This window comes from Rhagoletis pomonella, unplaced genomic scaffold (assembly GCF_013731165.1).
Source record: "Rhagoletis pomonella isolate Grant_MI unplaced genomic scaffold, Rhpom_1.0 Rhpom_scaffold_00002, whole genome shotgun sequence".
Lineage (NCBI taxonomy): Eukaryota > Metazoa > Arthropoda > Insecta > Diptera > Tephritidae > Rhagoletis > Rhagoletis pomonella.
Window position 1 is genome coordinate 62322630 of NW_023458556.1, and position 687 is coordinate 62323316.

At 33.0% G+C, this 687-nt stretch overlaps 2 protein-coding genes across 2 annotated transcripts in view; one reads left to right on the forward strand and one right to left on the reverse strand.

The window, feature by feature from the left end:
• The window catches only part of LOC118733935 (FAD-linked sulfhydryl oxidase ALR), a 21383-nt gene that overhangs the window by 577 nt on the left and 20119 nt on the right, over positions 1-687 (forward strand). The window lies entirely within an intron of this gene.
• Positions 375-687, reverse strand: part of LOC118733936 (acanthoscurrin-1-like) — a 631-nt gene continuing 318 nt past the window's right edge. The window contains exon 3 of the mRNA XM_036463575.1: positions 375-681. Within this exon, the coding sequence (XP_036319468.1) occupies positions 572-681 (110 nt within the window). The 3' untranslated portion in view covers positions 375-571. The remainder of the gene's footprint in view (positions 682-687) is intronic.

Sequence of the window (687 nt, forward strand, 5' to 3'; positions counted from 1 at the left end):
AAAAAAATATTTTATAGAAAATAGTTGAGTTAAAATTTAGTTTTTTAGTATTCTATTTGTTTTTTTTTTCTTTTGAATATGCCCCCGATGAATAGCATTTACCCATTCAAATCATGGGTTTTTTTTTTTAAATATAGGCTCATGGTGCTGAAATGATTAATTTCTAATCCAAACTATACTACAAAAAATCTTGTTTATTGCTCAAAAGTCATATCAAGAAAGTGTACTTTTAATTTTTTTTTTACCATTTTAGGAGGTCTCCCTTTAAGTTCGAGTGGGATAATTATTTTCATTTAATACTTCTGGGCAGATATATTACATACATACATACATACTTACATACATACATACGTTCCTCAATTCAATGCCAAAAATATTATGAGGTAGTTATCAAAAAAATAACATATTTTATTTCATTATTAATCGCTATAAGCAGGTGTCCACTTTTGCATACGTGAGTATGTATTTATCTTAAATTTTAATACAATTTAACAGACTCAACTTAATTGCACACAATTTCATGGCAAAAAAATCACAGCAAAGGAAAATGCTCATCACACTTGTCTTAAGCCTAATATCCGTGCTTCTTATAGCCGCCGTAACCACCACCACTGTGTCCACCACCGCCGCCGCCACCAGGACCAAAGCCGCCACTACCACCACCGGGTCCAAAGCCGCCACCTCCAC